Source organism: Lytechinus variegatus, chromosome 5 (genome assembly GCF_018143015.1).
Source record: "Lytechinus variegatus isolate NC3 chromosome 5, Lvar_3.0, whole genome shotgun sequence".
Taxonomy (NCBI): Eukaryota; Metazoa; Echinodermata; class Echinoidea; order Temnopleuroida; family Toxopneustidae; genus Lytechinus; species Lytechinus variegatus.
The window spans coordinates 36,318,088-36,335,991 of NC_054744.1; the positions used below are offsets into that span (position 1 = coordinate 36,318,088).

The 17,904-nt window shown below is 35.8% G+C and overlaps 1 protein-coding gene across 4 annotated transcripts; it reads left to right on the top strand.

Moving 5' to 3' along the window:
- The first annotated feature begins 2,457 nt into the window (after positions 1 to 2,457).
- LOC121416036 (KH domain-containing protein akap-1-like) lies at positions 2,458 to 15,747 on the top strand. 4 transcript variants are annotated; one of them, XR_005970091.1, is made up of 2 exons: positions 2,458 to 3,101; positions 8,415 to 8,498. XR_005970091.1 is itself a non-coding variant. In XM_041609475.1 (2 exons), exon 2 carries the CDS (start codon positions 13,509 to 13,511, stop codon positions 14,931 to 14,933), a length of 1,425 nt encoding a protein of 474 aa, XP_041465409.1. In that variant the 5' UTR covers positions 2,540 to 3,101; positions 12,558 to 13,508; the 3' UTR covers positions 14,934 to 15,747. The 4 variants fall into 4 exon arrangements, 3 of the variants coding, with proteins under 3 accessions (XP_041465409.1, XP_041465411.1, XP_041465410.1); XM_041609475.1 differs by lacking the exon at positions 8,415 to 8,498 and adding an exon at positions 12,558 to 15,747 and having other exon boundaries at positions 2,540 to 3,101; XM_041609477.1 differs by lacking the exons at positions 2,458 to 3,101; positions 8,415 to 8,498 and adding exons at positions 8,524 to 8,543; positions 12,558 to 15,747.
- The last annotated feature ends 2,157 nt before the right edge of the window (positions 15,748 to 17,904 follow it).

The following is a 17,904-nucleotide window of genomic DNA, read 5'->3' on the forward strand; positions in this document are numbered from 1 at the left end:
AAGGTGAGGACATATATATTATGACTGTAAAATGATTAAAATGTTGAGGACAATTTATTATAGATTTTCCAATTTTTACAGAGTCCAGTGGAAGGATAAACATGTTGGATTAGAAGAGTCAGCAGAAAATAGACAATGATGAATCGTATCATTTTACTTATCAAATTCATAATATAGCACGGAAGAGGGAATTATAATGATTGAACTGCTAAAGAGATAAAATAAAGAAGTAGAAAATAATGTTGTAATCGAGCGGAAAAAAAACATTAACACAACACTATAAAGAGTGGGAACACCTAAAAGCAATCAATTCTGTTTAAATTCATAAGAAGGGTTAGAATGGACTGGTTTTCGTCCAGGTTTACACGCGTGCGGAGTTGGCTGATCTGTGCAATAATTGTTGACGTCCTCTTTTCTTTTCTTTCTTTCCCATTTTTGTATTGTTTTGTTTCTAATTGTTTGGTTCGTGTATTTGCGTGTGTTTATCTGTGTAGGGGGGGGGGGTGATGAGTGCGTTGTTTTCGTTAGGGTATTTTGTGGTTGCGTGGAGATTATAACTCTCGATCGTTTCTGCTTTATATTTTAACTTTCATTCAGTTTCATTACTCATAGTGAATAATGGAATATGATTTTTTTTTCATATCTACTAGAACATACCATAGCGAATATATAATAGTGGTTATAATTTCAGGTTTTACATTTCAACTGAAATATAATGATTGCATTACAATTTCATCATATTCCGACTAATCTTTATGAACAGATTTTTGTTTGATTTATATCGTAACATTTGCGATGTACCATTACTGTATGATTTGAACTGAATTAATGTAATAAAAACTATTACAAAACAAGAAATCCGTCAGTAGTAGCCTACACATACCACTGCTTCTCAGCCTATCAACTCAATGGAAGCTGTCAGAATATCACCCCTAAAAATAAATCGTGTATCAGCTCATGACTGTGCATAGTTCAAAATTTGATATGATATTATGTTCAACATTGGACTTAATCACAGGTGAAAGATGTCATGAATAAAAATATTTCAAATGATCTAACGTAGCAATTATTTGTTAACTCAATATTTATTTTAAATTCTAAGAAAACAATATAATATGATTGGTCAAAAAAAATATGGCTCAATTATGATGATTTCAGGGAACGCTTGTGGCTATACTTCGAGTTGTCCATTAATATGGGGTAGGCATACTTGGCATTTAAAGTACTATCATAGGGAGATGGAGGCCTAAATTGTATAAGAAAATTTTGTTTTATTCGTTTCAGGGCTTTTGAATATCACTTCATATTTTGTTAGTTTTCTTTATTCAGGTTCATGATGTAAATAATGGAGAGCGTAAAGATTGATTATGATAAAGATTGAATAAAATGTAAATAGTCATGAAAACCGACAAGAGTCCTCAAAATGGCTCATTTTCAGGTAGGCCAAAATTTTTCCCAAAAAATCAGCTCACGCGCTTCGCGCTCGCATTATTGATTTAGTCTTTACGAAGTGCCTATAGTCCTGTTGTAAAACTATATACAAGCCTTTTAAGGATTACCCCCCCCACCCACACACACACACACCCTCACACACACACACACGCACACGTGCACGCTGGAAAGGTTCCAAGACCAAGAAATTACGAAAGAAATGGGATAATAAAAAAGGTGAAATAAGATTTTTTTTTAATATCATGCCAAAATCTATCACAAACTTTGATTTTTGTTTTGAAAGTGTTTTTTTTTCTCGCACACTTCGCTCACTCACATATTGTTTGTATTAAATTTTCCCTATATGCTATGTCTGGCCCCCTAAATATCTTGGAATCATTACGCCACTGCCCCCCCCCCTCACAAAAAAAAAATCTTCACAGAGAACAATAGTTGTGTCAGTCACCCCCCAAATCATAATCTCCGATCGACACCCATGGATGTATGTATGAATTGAACGATTGTAATTTGAAAAGGGCATATTAAAATCCCTTTTATAAAACACTACAATTATGAATTACCTCTTAAAGATGTACCTTACAGGTTTCGTGGAGAAGCCTCTAATACGGTGTTTCATATTAACCACAAGATCAACTTAAATACATTGAAAATTAATGTTTACTTCATTTACAGACCCTAAACCAGCGCTTTGCTTAAAAGATCGGATGAAGATGGAAATATAAGATTTTCTTGGGGGGGGGGGTTATGAAGCAGAATATGGAAAATTTTGTCTTTAAAAACTTAAGATAAGCGCCCGACACTCTATTACCCCGGCTGTCTTGATCCCCACCCACGTACCCCATCTCCCCATTCACCACCACCCCCTCCCCCACGCTTACTTATTCACTCTTATCTAGACATTCCTTTCCCAGAAGTTCCATCTTACTTTCACCCTCACTCTCACTTAAAACCCCAACCATTTATTTATCTATAATCATTTTTGTCTCAAAACTTGTGAAGACATTATATAGCAGCAAGGGCGCCATTTTTATAACAAGCATACAATAACGCGGTGAAAGTTAAACAAGTGACGTCAAAATCCCACAATCGTGACAAAGGAGTTAAATACAAACGCAATGACAAGTGCTTTCTATTGTTTCCAGCACTCTCGCTCTCAGCCTGTCATCTATTTATTCACTCCTCAGGAGTACTTCAGGAGAGAAGTGAAGTCAAAATGACAGCGAGGATTTTCAGATCTTAACTCCAAGCAACCACTAAGAAGCAAATAAACTCATTATCGTATGGTTTTTCTCTTCCGACCGGCACTTATTCACAAGTTGGTGAAAGTGAGATTGTTTTTACTGGCGCTGACGATTTTCTCTTTGATTTCGAGCAAGCAGACGATAGACAGTCATGGTCAATCGTCGTCATGGTATTGAACTCAATATTACATTTGCAATCTCTACCATGGCTCACGAGTTGCAGTTCAGTGGTCTTTGGAAAGTGTAATCATCAATAACATAGCACATTTTAGTTTGGACCAAACTCCTCCGAAATAACTCAGTGGATTCTTTAAGCATAATACTAACCATCGATTCTTCATGGAAAATTATGTATCTCTTTATACATAGACATTGTCTGCCAGTTTTGATTGAATCATGATAATCTTGGTAAGCTATGCAAATTCTTACAAGTTAAAACACTATTCTACCTGATTAATATACACTACCTGTCTAATATATGGACTGATGTTGTTTAAATTTTGATTAAAAATTATTTCTCTCTTAATTGCTCTGAAGCGCCATGCTCATCGAAAGTGCGCTTTGTCTGTGTTACTTTTTTCATCATTATTATTATTATTATTTAGATTTTAAACATTTTTTAATGCCAACGATTCGTACACTGCTGTATTTTCTCCCTTTTCCGATTTGTTTGAACTTTCTTTTGATTATTAGAGAGCAATTGAATATATTCATAATGGTAAACCAGATCGTAACACACTAATACACGTTTCTCCGCTCTCCCTTCTCTTCCCTCACAACTCACCCTATCTCATTTAAAATATGTTTATATCTTTCTTTACACTTTTCTTCGTATCTTATACATACTTTTGAAACCTCCAGCATCGTTTCCTTCCCGGTATTTTATTACATGAGCCCTTTTCTTACACAACTTTATTTTTCATGTGGGTCTTATATTTTTCGTATGGGTCTACCGATTTTACCAAAGGGGAATACCAAATTATTTTATCATGCGATCTCCAGGCATAAGCTGCATGATGTTCAATCATGTTACAACCATGTTAATTTCGTTTTTCTCATTATTTGTTGAAACCTAAACCTTTAAAGTATATAATATCCACATTAAACTGCATACGTTATTAATACTAAACATTGTGTGAAAACTACAAAGTGTGGCATTGTCACTAGACAAATCAGAGGCGTTGCTGTGATGGGGGAGGGCGGACATCATTATTTTTCCTCAATTGAATTGTATACGTATATTTCCCAAATACCTCTCTTTTTTATACTTTTCATTCTTGGGGGGTTTTTTTATTTTATTTTTTTACTTTTTCACTTTATACTTTAAAAAAATATCATGTAGGAAAAATCAACATACACATAGGTCTATGAGAATGTCCATTATTCAGTACACTGTAAAAACGCTGTTTAAAATTTTAAGCACGTTGTTTAAGCCCGTCACTTTAAGAACTACTGTTTAAACTTTTTAAACAACTGTTTACACTTTCGAAAAAAGTTGTTTAAAAAGTTCAAACAATTACAAAAAAAAGTTTAAACAACTTGTTAAAGTGACAAGCTTAAATAATGCGTATTTTTAGCTGTGTAATGGATCTTAACGATGTTTTCAACTATAGTGAATAAAAATTAATGATATTATTTCCAATCAAGATTCTGTGAAACAAAACTATAAACTTGAGCCGAAAATATGAAAAATTGATTAGGTTGAAATACGTCAGAAATACGCCATACGTCACTTTGGAATTATTAAACACGCTGAATAATACCACGAATTATATTTTTCTTATCCTCTCTATTGTTCATTTTGTGGTACTAGGGTATATTATACGTGCCCAGCACCGTACCCAGGATTTTCCAAAAGGGGGGCAAAATTTTTGGAGGATATTTCGGAAAATTTGACAAGCAAAAAAAAGGTCTTCAACCGCAAATAAAGGACATTTCGTACCAGGAAAAAAATGACAAGCAAAAAAAAGGTCTTCAAGTTCAAAAGAGGGGGCACACGTCGGTTTTCTTTGCATATTCTTTATCACGTGCATGAGTTGTGAATCGTCAGGGGGGGCAGTCTGCCCCCTGCCACCCCCCCCTTAGGTGCGCTAGTGTTCGTGCCCTTTTCCCGGCCCCAAAACACTATTTTTTCGGCTTTCAAAGTTGTGGCCGACGCCCAAGCATGCTCTGTTGACGACGCGACTTCAATTTGCATGTTCTAAAATTAGATTATATTGACTCCTTTGTAAATCTCTTCTTAGTTTTTTTCCGGAACAAACTCTGTTCCTTTCACACTTTAAAGTATCAAAATACACTGATCTCCGCCTGATATGAACTGACACGAAACTTATCATTCATCGATGACAAAGGTATTCCATGACTATCAATATTATTCTATATCACAATCAATAGAACCAACATGGCCCCTGACCAAAATCAATGTGACAGTGGACCTAGAATTGGCCTAACAATTAGGGTAAACAGTGGTCCAACAAAAGCAATTGTCTCTCAACCTTTGAAGGTCTTACACTCAGCCGATAATGGAGCTTCCATGTTATATAGGAGAATGATACATACTTCATCATCTATGGGGAGAGGGGAAGGTATACAATCATTGACAATAGCATCACACTAGTTACAGGTGTAGATATCACTAAAATGACAAAAGAACACTTACCATCATTGATTTGTAAAATTCAATGACAAATGTCTTTTAAAAGTAGACTTATTGGTAATAGTACACTGAGTGAAATCACCTGTAACTTGTAGCTGAAGTAGATGACTATTCAAATCAGTCTTAAGATAAAGGGATGTACTTCTTTTGATAAGTTTGTATATCTTGAGTTTGAAATTGATTGATTATTGATTAATTATAAAACAGTCCACACCTGTAAACACTTTACCTACTAAGTTATTATTATTATCATCATTATCATCATCATCATCATCATAATCATCATCATCGTCATCATTTATCATCATCATCATCATCGTCATCATCATTTATCATCATCGTCATCATCATTTATTATCATCATCATCATTATCCTGATTTAGGCCTAAATCCATTAAAAGCAAATATTTTAAAGCTTTTTTACACATATTATAGTGTTTGTTTAAGAAATAAATATAAAAAATAATCACTAAATATATCGATAAAGATATTACTATACGAAGCATGTGGACAGGGGAATAACCCGATGTGGCACGTAAACTTTATTTATCTTTTACTCCTCCTTATATACACTCGAAGCGCGGATGCTCTTATTTTAATCAACATTTGTTGGGTATCCTGGTGAAGTCTGAAACTGATTTCATTTGTAAACGATCACATATCGTCATCAGTGGTAACTGCCATGGCAACAGAAAAATACCGAAAGGTAAATCAAATTAAGTACCACCTAAACTTTAGCTGATGGGAAACGTTGCAAATGTTTTAATGAAGCAGTGCACACATTTCTACTGAAAGAATTGTTTGACTGCTCAACTGATATGAAAACCTTGATTCTATCTTTTTCTCTCATTATATACACCAAAAACAAAACCTTCTGCCTTAAAGTTTATTTTCGTTTGGTTATTTATCGAATTAATCTATTTCATCTCAGAATCAATTTCAAAAGTTCATTAATGCCTTAATTCCTCGAAAAACAGATTGAATATGTCAGAGCTTTATTCTTTAAACTTTGGAAATGGTCTTCATGGCATTTCATTTTTTTTTCTGAAAAGTAACTGGGATTTGTAAAGTTTAAAAAAGGGTTGCATGATCGCTTTTCATCCAAAATACAAACAGCTAATAGATATTGTGTCCCTGCTGACTTTTAAAGGGTAAAATAAAGGATTTTACTGACGATATTAGGGCCTAATTCAGCTCCTCGCAAGTGAACACTAGCAACTCATGAAACGGTCAATTTTGTTATTGATTTTTATCGATTATTGCTATTGTCTTGACCAGTCACTGACCATGGTTTTATTACATGCACGGTCGCTGTGTGTTATACATCAACAGTGGTCATGTATAATAAAGTTACTATATGGTATATACTGTTTAGAGCATGGCGGATCCAAGGGGGGGGGGCACAGCCGACCCAATCCCCCCCCCCCCTTTGAGAGGCACAATCAAAATTTGTAATGTAAAAATGCCATTAAAACAGAAATGTGCCCCCCCCCCACTTTGAAAGTTAAGACCTGGGTTATTTTCTCTTTTTTTTGCTCGTCTAATATTTTTTCGTGGACCAAATACCCTTTAATTTTGGTTTAAACCATTTTTTTTTTCTTTTTTTGCTTGCCAATTTTTTTCATACCCTTAATCTTTGGTTAAACCCCCCTTTTTTGTGTTTGTTTTTGCTTTTCAATTTTTTTTTCTCAGGAAAATGTTCCCCCCCCCCTTGAAAAATCCTGGATCCGCCCCTAATGAATTTACCTGTAATTGTAGTTCGTTCATTCATATTTTTATTAAAATGCCAATTACATCGTGAGTATTTTTTTACTCTGAAATTTACCTGGTTCATATATAGTTTTACAATACTATAATATGCATCGCGCTCTCCCATTTATCTGGGTCGACACCAAATAATGCTATTACTGGATTCCTAGATATACAAACATAGTGGGGTTCGCGCCAACTTGATACCCCAAACTGGTAAACGTCGACCGTTTTAGCGTCAAATTTAGAGCCATTATTTTTTCTATTTAGTATTTTTTTCTTGTCAAATTTTTGAGGAGACAAATGCATAACGACAAATTTAGTGTCTCCCTGTTTGTTGACATGAACATTTTTTTTACAAAGTTACCCCCTCCCCTTAAAATAACGGATTAAAAAAATATAACATATAATACGAACATAAAAATACAATCATGTGACCAAACGTGTTTGGAATCTTGATAAAGAGAAATGCCTCTTTGAATAATCAAAAGGGATTAACATTTGCTGTCCCAAGGGAGTAGTTATCATGACAATGTGGTTGGAAGGTCAATATCATCGATCTGTTTTACTTCTCATCTAAAATTGAATAATAAACAAACAGTGCACTAATAGATTGATTTTACAATGACAGTCATTCATTGGCATACATATTGTGGGCTATAATAGGAACACTGGACACCCAAAGTTCCATGACCAAGGAAAAACAAAAATAAGGAGAAATCGAAAGTACGTGAAAATGAATACTATATCATTTTGTAACATTATGTCATTATATGCAATTTGGATATTCATTTAAAAAAATATCGACATTTTTTCCCTTGCTATTTTTTTCGTAAATTGGGTCATTGACACCATTGCAATCCTATATGGTCCCCTACATCACATGTAATTCTGAATTCAATAATATTACTTTGGAATGGATTGCAAGCTTGGGGTTATAATTAATAGCTTGTATGTCGAAGTAGATTATTATGGCTTGGTAGATATTTATCAGAACTATTATAAAACAAATCATCTATCTATGATAATTCTTCCCTTTTCCCCATTATTATCATAGTACTATAATATACCATGGTCACATACTGTAGGTGATTCAATTACATATTGAACATGACGTAGCCGAAATTTACTTCAAACTCGGCCAACATTCTAAAGTGATATTAGACGACGCAATGAAATAACTTTGGTGTTAATTTTATAGTATCTGTAATTCAAACTGTTACTGATATGCTTGTTTGAAATACAACGGATTACTTTATCCGACGCGATAATAAACTTTCATCTTTTATTTCACAACACATCTACCAACAACAAAGAAAGACCATGCAGTGACCCTCACAAGTGCATGAAGACACGATCGATCATTAATCTTACAGGGCATGTTATGGGGTGCCTAGTTGATGAATTTGGTGCATGGCCGGCATACAAAACCTCATATTAAGATGGTAAGGATTATTTATTTATTTTACCCGCGTTTACTGAAAAATACATGGGGTGGGGTTGGGAGCTGTTCCCCCTCCCCCTCTGCCATAGTACTGCTGCAGTCATGTATGATGCATTCAGGGAGAGGTGTGGTGCGTGGCGGGTCACAAGAATGCAGCTTGTACTAGCATTGCCCACCAATCATTTAGGTGCATGAGTTTTTATTTAAAGACAAGTCCATATTCAGTATTGAGTACAGTAAGTATGAATCTTTTTTAACTTTTGCAACCCCCTCTTCTATGACCAAAGTCCAAAGCGGAACTTCATCGTGACTTATCGTTTTTCTTATGTGTTCATTCGTCGCGCCACGATCCCACTAAAGTGCAAGCGTGTAACCGAAGTGGATGATCGCATGATAATACATCTTGAGATTTTGAAAGGATTCTCTCAAAGATTTTCTGTGTCATAGCCTGCTTGGGCAAATTATTTCCTCCTGATTTAAGGCTTTTGTGAATAAGTGACCTGCATCGCCAAGACGAAAAAGAAAAAAAACATACGAATGAAAGTGAATAAACTTGCTTGGATTATGCACGGTATATACTGTACATGCAGGTTTAGATCATCATTGTTGAGCTGAATTTGGTTTTGAGAAGGCACAATTGCACATCAATATATTGGAATATATACTTGAAAAACAAGATTGCTTTGGTATTTTGAGGTAAGTTTAAAAGTTAAATTTGTCATCATCGTATGGTCCAGGTAAAGAATGTCTTATTTTTAGGACTTCTGAGCATGGCTTATAATTGGAGACTATATTGATATATATCATTTATTTTGTAAATTCTAGGGATTTATTGTTAGAACATAAATCGATGTTTTATGTTTTTTCATGGTAGTGTATATTTTAAACGAGTGTGTAATAATGGTCCTTATATTGTCTGCAATTAACAAAAATCTTTGCCACAACTTTTCTTATTGTTGGTACTAATATGAATTGACATATACATTTTTTTTTTAGAAACGACTATGATGATTTATCTTGAAAGATGAGGATTATCTAATGTCATGATGATCGATCTTAAAATCACTCCTTATTTTCAGGACTTGCTTCAATGAAATTTTTCGGATTAGGGGCCATCTAGTTATGGCAACCAATACAGTAGGCAATATAATGCAGTAATTGTAGAGTCATATTTTGTGTGTGAGTATTCGTGGTCGCATTCATCTGTGAAAAGAAGGGACATTGTACACAAAATTATTTCTTGAAATGATTTATGGGAATGTATTGTTTGGCCCATTACACACGCAACCCTAACAATTTGCATGAGAATTCAACTATGAAAAAGTAAGAAGACAATGAATGGTTGCCACCATGCACCCAACTTCCCTCGCGATCGCAATTACTGAGGAAACAATCTTTTGTGCAAATTGGTTCCAGTCACCGGAGTACAGATGGGGGGGGGGGGAGCTTGGGGGTCGTGGACCCCCCCCAAAAAAAAAAGGAGAAAGGAAAGAGAAAAGGGTGACGCATATTATTTTCTGAAAATTATGTCAAAATTTCATTGTCACAAAATTGGATTTTGAAAAATGTCGAAATATCAGAATTATGTTTACGTTATATGGCTTTAAAAAATATTCTGCCACAAGATGGGGCGGTCCGAATGTAAATGTGGTATTCAAGTTATTCCATATTCCCGACAACTATCTAAAGACAGATGGCTTCTAGCTGACATCTCAGATCTGCACCCTCTTTCACCATATCATCCCGTATGCACACCAGTGGCGGGGGGGGGGGGTGCCGACAGGTAAATATATACCAATGCATCTAAGAGAAGCCACTTGGAGCCATGCGTCTTGATCCATGGCAACCTCCTTTCTTTCTCTCTCTCTCCTTCTTTCTCAATGTCTTTCTTTTCTTTCTTCCTTCCTTTTCTCTCCGGTTCTGTTACTTTCTTTCTTTCTTTCTTTCTTCCGGGGGGTGGGGGAGGGAGGCTTGTCGCTAAACATGTTTGCTATATCATTTTTCTGTCTATCCTTTTCCCTTGCAGAATATGACGTCATTTCTTTCCCTAACCATTGCCAAACAAAATGAAACCGTTTTCTGTCCCTCCCGTACCCCTGCATTACTTTGTGAAATCTTAGATCTGCTAAGCACACAAACTAGGCCTACATCCTACATGTATGCTTATCAATTGTATTTGTTGATGTTGATAACAACATTGTGTGCACATGTGTTTATTGAATCATGTCATCATTTATAACATGAACAATTGCTGACTTGGTGGACTTCAACCAGCCTAGCATCATTAAATTTCTAAATTAAAGTTGGTAATGTTCGTTAATAAGGGAATTAATTTGCATTTCGAGTATCATAATGTTCACTTTTCAAATATTCATGGTATCCCCTGTTGCACTGCTATCTGATAACTCGTTTAAATAAATTCTATATCGAGGGACATTTAAATGCGGTTACTTGAAGAAATGACATGATTCCAAAGCTAGCATGATTCTATGTGACAAGATAACCTATATAGTGCTCCTATATCGACTTTGATTAATCTGGGAATGAAAATCCTAGCAAGTTTGGCTTCTAAAAGCGAATCAAAGCCCATCATTACTCTGATAATGCAGTGCACTCCTAAAGAACATTGGGTAAAAGTGCTGCATGCAGGGTACTGTGTCCAACCAACATTAGGTATTTCTTTTGGGGCATTTTTATTTATTCAGAGTGATGAAATTTATTTATTTATATATTTTATTTATTTATTTTTATTCAGTGTGATGAAATTTTGCCCATTCTAAAGTAATTGTGCATATTTTTTTTTTATCTTACTGGACAATATGCTTCCCGCATTGGGTAAATACTGGGTAAAATGTTACCAAAATATTTTTTACAATGTTAATGACAAAGAGTAGAGTAGACGTGTATGATTCAGGTTATCATTACTATCATGATGTTGACGATAAATGATGATGATGTTGTCGATAATTAGAGTAGTAGTAGTATAGTAGTAGTAGTAGTAGTAGAAGTAGTAGTATAGTAGTAGTAGTAGTAGTGGTAGTAGTAGTAGTAGTAGTAGTAGTAGTAGTAGTAGTAGTAGTAGTAGTAGTAGTAGAAGTAGTAGTAGTAGTAGTAGTATAGTATCAGTAGTAGAGTACTTAAAATAGACAAAGTAGTAATCAAAGTATCACAGCAAAAACAGTGGTGATGGCCGATGTACACAAAGGAATACACTGACTACTCCGGTGTTAAATTTGTGGAGTTAGCTTAACACCAATGTGTGTTATTACAACATCTGTTGTTGTTATTACTTTTACAACATTTGGTGCTATGTTCAAACCCTAAGGAATAATTTTAACACATCAGGTGTGGTGTGGTCCTACTGCATGATGGTGTCATACTTGACACCCCAGTATAGTATCATTATTATTAACATCATCATTATCACAATTATCATTATTATTAGCTCCTATTATCTTTATAAACATCATCATCATCGTTATCGTTGCTTTCATCAGCATCGTCTCCATCACCATATCGATATTATCATCATATCATTTCTTAATATCTTCCTTTTTACAAAGTTTATTTTGACAACATCGGGATTTACTGGTTTATAAAACGAATCTTGATGCAATTTTTACATCAGATGTCAAAATCTGAATGTTCTCTTTTACCAGTCGAACAAATAATGTGTATTCAGGTAGTCAATTCACATTGTTTCCTCATCAGGCTGTCGATCAGCAGACAACAGTCAATATCGAATGATAATCGATAATAGCTTGCTCAAATTTACCTTGATTACGTAAGGGACGGATTGTCTTCTAAATTTGTTCTACTATTTCTTTTCACGTTTCAGAACTTGTGCTTGTGCCATTTCTTCTTAAAAGATGACTTTCCTACCAAATTGATGAAGATAGGTAGAAATCATTCTTCAGTCAAGGCATATTTTAGATTACTTGAAAGAAATAAAGTACTGTTTGCCCATCTCATCTATTGACAAGACTCTATATCTATATATTTGATTTTATTTCAGATCGATCCGGGTGAGATTAAGGCGAGTTAAAATCCGGCATCTTTAAAGAACAAACATCAGGAGCTGAACAGTACTGACACGACGTCGAATTTCATAAGAAGAATGGAGGAATAATCAATTTTATTCATCAAACAGTTCTGCAAGCTCGCTGTCTGTTCATCGTTAAATATAAATCTATGCTTAGATGAAGTTCAATTCCCCTGGTGCTTCTCAATTTCTGCCCATTGCCAAGCAATTAAACCTGATGCTTATAAATAAACAAGAATTATTTTGCAACGAATCTCTCGAAATGGCTGGCATAGGGAATGGAAGCTTCACATGATCACATCGATCTTTATCCAATTATGAAAAATGGAATTGAATTTGATATGAATTCCTTCTCATTAATTCCATCCCCGTAAAGTTCAAGCGTGATACCATTACCATAGCAACGGGATATAATGTATCACATTCATGGTAGATCATCCAATTACAACTTCATCAATGCCAGTGTATATCCATGGAATAAAAAAGACTGGACTGAAATTGATTAGCCAGGGTGCAGGATAGTCTCTCTCGCCTGAGCCTCGTTGGTTTCTTGTTTCGGATGAGCACTCTGTATTCCGAAGTCCAAGCTAATTAAGCAAATTACATTTTGGCACAACCGTGAAGTACAGGCCGGGAAAGTCATGATATATTGAACAAAACCTATATGCTGATGAATCGGAGAGTTATTTAGAATTTAGCCACCACGGGAGTGAATATAAAAATGACATTATTATTTGAGCTCTATATATATATAAAAGGAAATGAGAAAATATACGGGAAAAGCTGTTCATACTTTTACGCGCGGAAGATGAGTATCCATCGGAGAAGAATCCTGGATAATGGACTCGTAAGATCATAATTTTTGAATATTTTGAAAGAATACAAATTTGTTTCATTCGTCGAACGTGACATTTTTACGTGAAAATGGATGAAATGCGATCGAATACTTCCACTTCGAGTGGGAGATCGATTGGGACGTCGATGTCGAAGAAAAACCAACAGAAACTCTCCTTGGAGATCACCTGGAAGAGCCTCGATCAGGAGCGTCAGCACTTCTTGAAGCTGATGGCGCTGAACGAAAAACTCCTCCGGAACAGACAGGAGAAGAGAGACAACCGAATAGCCCATCTGCAGTCACATCTTACCGCACCGCAGATTGCCGAGATAGAAACCATCAGGAAAAAGAAGAAAGAACCAAAGAGGTTGGCTGCAGCGGAAAGGAGCAGTCTCGAGGAAGCTGATGTTGAAAGTCCGAGGGGAATCGACTCGCCAGACGGGGTAAGTGGCGGGAAGGATGCTCCGTCTTGTAGAACAATCCAATCTTTAACTAATGATACGCTAGGTGGAAGATCGAGATCCTTTTATGGACACGAGCGGAGTACAGACAGTCGAGTGGCATCTGACAGTAAATGCGATACGCCGTTGGAGGTTGTGAATAACCCGAAAGAGAAAAGTGTAACTTTCTTGAAAGAAAGGACTTCTCAAAGTGCACCGAAGATCAGAGAAAAGTCTTTCACAGATACACCCTTAAGAACACACCCACCAACAAGGTCTTTGTTGAAACCCAATAAATCTGCAATGACAAGGAGTACACCCAATTTAGACCAGGTTGGTATAAAACCTACTTTGAACATGTCGACGGTTCCATCTCGGATGCGAGCATCGTCCTCGTCGTCGTCGCCATCCACGTTCTCTTGTCATGAAGAAAGCAAACGAGAAATGGAGAGAAGACGTTCCCGAAGTGTCGGCAGCTCCGATCGCAGTAGGACACCTTTATCCCCTGGACACCAGGCTAGCTCTAGTGTGTTCCGTGATGCCATGGATGCCATCAAAAAAGAACGAACGAGGACGGATATGAGAAACCTCATGGTTATTGAAAACGGGCTGCAATTGATGCACCTTCAGCGCCGCAAAGATGAACTTATAGCTGAAATAGGAGAAATGGTCAAACGCGATCGGGACTTTGCTCAGAGACAGCAAGTCTTTCGCCCGCCCAGCCCGAAGAAGAAAGTCACGCTGACGTCGCTTACGCAGGCGGAACTCATAAACGCCGCATCCCAGGGTGCCGACATCAACGACCTCCGCAAGGAGATACGACGTCGAAAGAACGAGCGTATGAGGGAGCGAATGAAGATGGACATACCTGCTGATCAGCTGAAGAGGAAAGATCACGAAACCGAAGATGAATACGCCAAGAGAATCGAGAAATGGTGGCGAGATATGAGGAAAGTCAGATATCTGAGACGGGCTTCGACGAAACAAGACTTCAGCGATGTCGTCACACTGGCCATGGCTCAGAAAAATAATGACAATATCTGGAGACAGAGCCTGAGAGATAATTTGTTTTAGTAAATATCACTTAATGGTCAGTGTTAATTGGTTATGTGATAATGAATATTTATGACCGCTTGCTCTGGCACCAGTTGGTCTAGTATTGGGACCCGTTTCATAAAATTTACTATCATAGCAATGCCATCCACCCTTTTGGTTATGATAATATATAGGCCTACGGTGTATTTTTTTATGTTGCCGTGTAGTCATAAGCGCATAATTATAATGATATCAAATACATTTTATTGACAGTCACTTCTAAATGTATTTATCATACGTGAATCATTGCTATAACAAAACTTTCCATTTTGAAATTTGAAAACTTGATATTTCTGTGAAACATAATAGTTGAATTATATTTCTGATGTAAAAAAAAATCTTTTAAATATTGTTCTATACTCAGATTCTAATTCATAATATTTTGTCAAACTTCCTTACAAAATATGCAAACTGGACAAAAAATAAAACATAGACGGTTGCATCTTCCTTCATTAGCTACAAACTTAATTGTCTGGTATGAATTTTCATGCATGCGGTTATGATTTTTTTTTAAGGTCGATCCGTCGGAGGACAAAACTGTTGGGCGATAACTGTGATGACAAATTAGCTTTTTTTACTGGCTTTGTCTGTACTATGGTCTAAATATAGATGTAGTAAAAGCAAGGCTCATTTTTGTAATCTCTTCCATCTCCCTGGTAAAGCTAATGAATTTCAAGAGCATTATGGATCGTAATACAATAACGTTACCAAGGACGAGTCCTCCGTTATGGATTGAACTTAATAATGATAAGCATATCATGTAATGGTGATTCTGAAAAGATGAGGGAGAGGGGGGGGGGGGGGGTGGATGGACGATGGAGAGGGGTAGATAGAAATAGGGGGGGGGGTAGGGAAGAGGATGCATGTCAGGCACTGCGACTGCTAGGATAGCAGTAGGCCTATCCGTCGGAAATCAATAATATTTAGAGAAATTTATAATATTTAATTTCACGTTCATTGATTCATTTTTATGTATCTTTATATTCTACACCGACTATGGAGTCTTACTCCCTATCAAATCTATCAAAATTCTATTAAGAAATGACTATCTTATTGCCAATAGGCCTATCAATTGAATCAAATTTTCAATGACATTTCTTTTTATTTTGACAAGAAAATATTTTTTTATTTGAATTTCTGATAAGTGTCGTTCATACAAAGTATCTATTCAAATTCGAGTGGGCGTATATTGTTAAGAATGCATTAGTCATCATAATTATATTCGTCTGTTCCAAGACGTGTTTATATCATTTTATTTACGATCATGACGATTGCCATTTCTTATTTGATGATAAATACAAATAGTGACATCAGTTTAATGATGATATAATTCAGTGTCTACATTGTTATTATATAAAAGAGAGCTAAAATTTTAGTCTATAACTTTTTCCATCAAGTATATTGGCTTTCGAAATAAATTATAATGCATCAGTACAGTCTATGCAATTAGATATCTTGTAATATCTTAATTTATTTCCAATTTAATGATTTGTCTCCTAATAAATTATCATCAAAGGATACTGTCTGATTACTCTTTGTGTGTGTGTGAAAATTTGCTTTAAAGTCAGGGAATTTATTTATCATGTACCCTCTTCTTTCTTTCTTCTTTTTATCCTTCTTCTTTCACCTTTTCTTCTTCTTCTTTCACTTCTTCTTTTTCTTCTTCTAGTCTTCTTCTAATTCTTCTTTTTCTTCTTCCGATAAGGTTCCTGGTGATATATGTAATGTTGACGATGATGAGGATGGAGATGGTGTATTGGTGGTGGTGGTGATGATGATATTTCATGTATTTGATGATGTGATGGTGGTGATAATAAAAATTGATGATTGTGATATTGATGATGATAACGATGGTGATGATAACGATGATGATGACGATGGTGATGATGGTGGTGGTGGTGTTGGTTATATTATATTCATGATGATGATGATGATGATGATGATGGTGATGGTGATGATGATGATGATGATAGTGATGATAACGATGATGATGACGATGTGATGATGATGATGATGGTGGTAGTGTTGGTTATATTGATGATGATGATGATGATGGTGATGCTGATGATGGTGATGATGATGCGAGTTGTGGTGGTTGTAAAACCGTTTGCCCTGGTCACTATTATTGCCGGAGATGATTACGATCATGATGATGGTGGCGGGTTACTGCTGCAGTATAGTGGTAGTGGCTGTGATCACAATCATAATGACGTAGGTGGTGGTCGGGTGTAATCACGAAAAGAGTATGCCTAATGATGATGATGGAGATGGTAAGCATGTAGTGTTGGTGGCGGTGGTAATGGTGTAGTGTTAACTGTTAAGTGAGAATGAAACCATTGGAACAAGATAGTTTGTGTGAAAACAGAAAAATCAAAGAAACAGATCAAAAACAAAAAATGAGAAAAATCGGACAAATAATGAGAAAGTTATGAGCATTTGAATATTGCGATCACTATTGCTATGGAGATAGCAAATTGGCAATGCGACAAAGATGTGTGATGTCACTTGTGAACAACTCTCCCCATTACTTTAGTATATATTTCACTTGAATTGCCTCTTTTATCACATCTAACCATAGATCATGTGTTCTTTCTACATGAGGGCATGTAATACATATTTTGTAAGAATACATCATGGATAAAGAGTTTGTATCATCATAAGAAAAAGCAAAAAGAGACATTTTGAGGGTATTTTATAGTCCACCAAAGGGAAAGTTGTTCACCAGTGACATCACACATCCTTGTCGCATTGCCAATGTGAGGATCTCCATTGCATTAGTGATTGCAATATTCAAATGCTCATAACTTTCTCATTATTTGTCCGATTTTTCTCAAACTTTCTTTATTCTTATTCTTTGATTTTTCTTTTTCTACACAAGCCTATTTGTTCCAAAGTTTTCATTCCCCTTTAAGTAGTGGTGTCGGGGTTTAGTATCATTTGATGTGATATG

What these genes read in the sequence shown, in the direction of transcription:
- LOC121416036 (XM_041609475.1), top strand. Translation starts at nt 13,509, where the DNA reads ATGGATGAAATGCGATCGAATACTTCCACTTCGAGTGGGAGATCGATT.